This window comes from Cariama cristata, unplaced genomic scaffold (genome assembly GCF_000690535.1).
Source record: "Cariama cristata isolate BGI_N322 unplaced genomic scaffold, ASM69053v1 scaffold40799, whole genome shotgun sequence".
Taxonomy (NCBI): Eukaryota; Metazoa; Chordata; class Aves; order Cariamiformes; family Cariamidae; genus Cariama; species Cariama cristata.
This window is the reverse complement of record NW_009638235.1, coordinates 9,883-11,326: the sequence shown is the minus strand read 5'-3', so window position 1 is coordinate 11,326 and position 1,444 is coordinate 9,883. Positions and strand designations below refer to the sequence as shown.

The 1,444-nt window shown below is 53.0% G+C and overlaps 1 protein-coding gene across 1 annotated transcript in view; it reads right to left on the bottom strand.

Moving 5' to 3' along the window:
* The window catches only part of BCL2L15 (BCL2-like 15), a 3,490-nt gene continuing 2,046 nt past the window's right edge, over positions 1 to 1,444 (bottom strand). The window contains exons 2-4 of the mRNA XM_009708634.1: positions 1,340 to 1,444; positions 401 to 616; positions 1 to 18 (exon numbers count right to left, since the gene is read on the bottom strand). The exon at positions 1,340 to 1,444 is cut by the window's right edge and continues 35 nt beyond it. Coding sequence (XP_009706936.1) covers positions 1 to 18; positions 401 to 616; positions 1,340 to 1,444 — 339 coding nt within the window. The remainder of the gene's footprint in view (positions 19 to 400; positions 617 to 1,339) is intronic.

The following is a 1,444-nucleotide window of genomic DNA, read 5'->3' as shown; positions in this document are numbered from 1 at the left end:
TCAATTGTCCAAGTTCTCCTGAAAACAAACAAAAAACCCCATGCATATGCGTTTTAGAGAAAGAATTCAAGGCAGGTTTAAAGGAACTGGCAGGAAGAGAAGGATGCAGGATGGAGGGACAAGCGACCTGCCTCCTGCTGCAACCCTCTCCTGGACCGATTTCATCCCTTCCCCTGGTGAAAAGCACCAAGTTGGGTCTGTAAAGCTGCATGAGCACGACGTTGCTTTTTGCATGGCCCATCCTTCGTTATTTTGATTTTTATCTAAGGGAGCAAGCGTGTTTGGGGGGATGTGCTGGGTCTCAGTGACAAGCCAAGCAAGGCAGGTGGGAGAGGTGAGAGACACAAAGGAAGAGCCATAAATGCCCAGGCGAAGATCACCGCCACCTTCACATCCTTACCCATCCGCCGCAGGCCTCAATGTAGTTTCTCACTTGAGAATTTCCATTAATCACTTTTGTGAGTTGGTTGGGATGCACCATAGCTGGGACTTTCTTTGCAACATGCAATAGCAATTTCACAGAAACACAGAGAAAAGCTCTCTCGTAGACCAGCGTGGGGTTCTGGTCACTCCAGCTGCTGCTGAGAGAGTCCACGGCAGCCCCAAACTTCTCCATCTGCAAGCATCGAGAGGCAGTTTGAGCTTCTTTTTAAACGACAGCGCGATAAGTGAGTCTTGGCTCAAAATCCAACATTCAGTTAAATTCCTGCATTTGCTGCTTCTACCCATGACTTGAAAAGGTGACCCCAGAGCTTCCTGGTGATACCCATACGGGGTAGGACATTCAGGACAGGGCTTTCCTCTACTGTGGCTTGTACAAACTGCAGTGTGCCTGACGGACTGGGGAGGACAGCCAGCACCCTAAACAGAACTGCAACGAACCTGAAGCTAGAACTGCCTGCAGCACCGGCACAGAAGTGTGCTGGCAGATCACCTGCAGCACACTGGAGAACCCACTCTGCTCCTCTCACCACAGTCTTCCTCCTTTCCCCCTCTACACACTAGCTGTCCCCACCAACGCCAGACTGCAGAGCATCTCCTGCAGTGATGGGCTGGCCCAGGCAGTGCCAGGGCTTCTCGGGTGATAAAAAGCAGCTCCTTTGGAAGAGGAGGAGAAAAGGCACCTTCCACAGTGTCTTGTTCAGCCTCTATCCTGGTGGCTTGCATGCTGCCTGCGACAAAGAAATGAAGGAAGGCTGCGGGGTGTCGTGCCCCTTCCCCTCAGACCCCCCTGACTCCTGCGGTGTCGGTCATGCTGCTCCCCAGGCTTTTCCTATTCTCTGGCACAAGGCTGGCCTACAGACAAGGAGCTGGCTGGGCCAGGCAGGACAAGGTGCGCTTTACCTTTCCCTTCAGCAAGAGCCTCTGAGGAAGCCCTTTCAAAATCCATGTTGCACTGGTCCCCCATCCGCCGCAGGCGACTGGTGACCACGGCTGGGTCAGA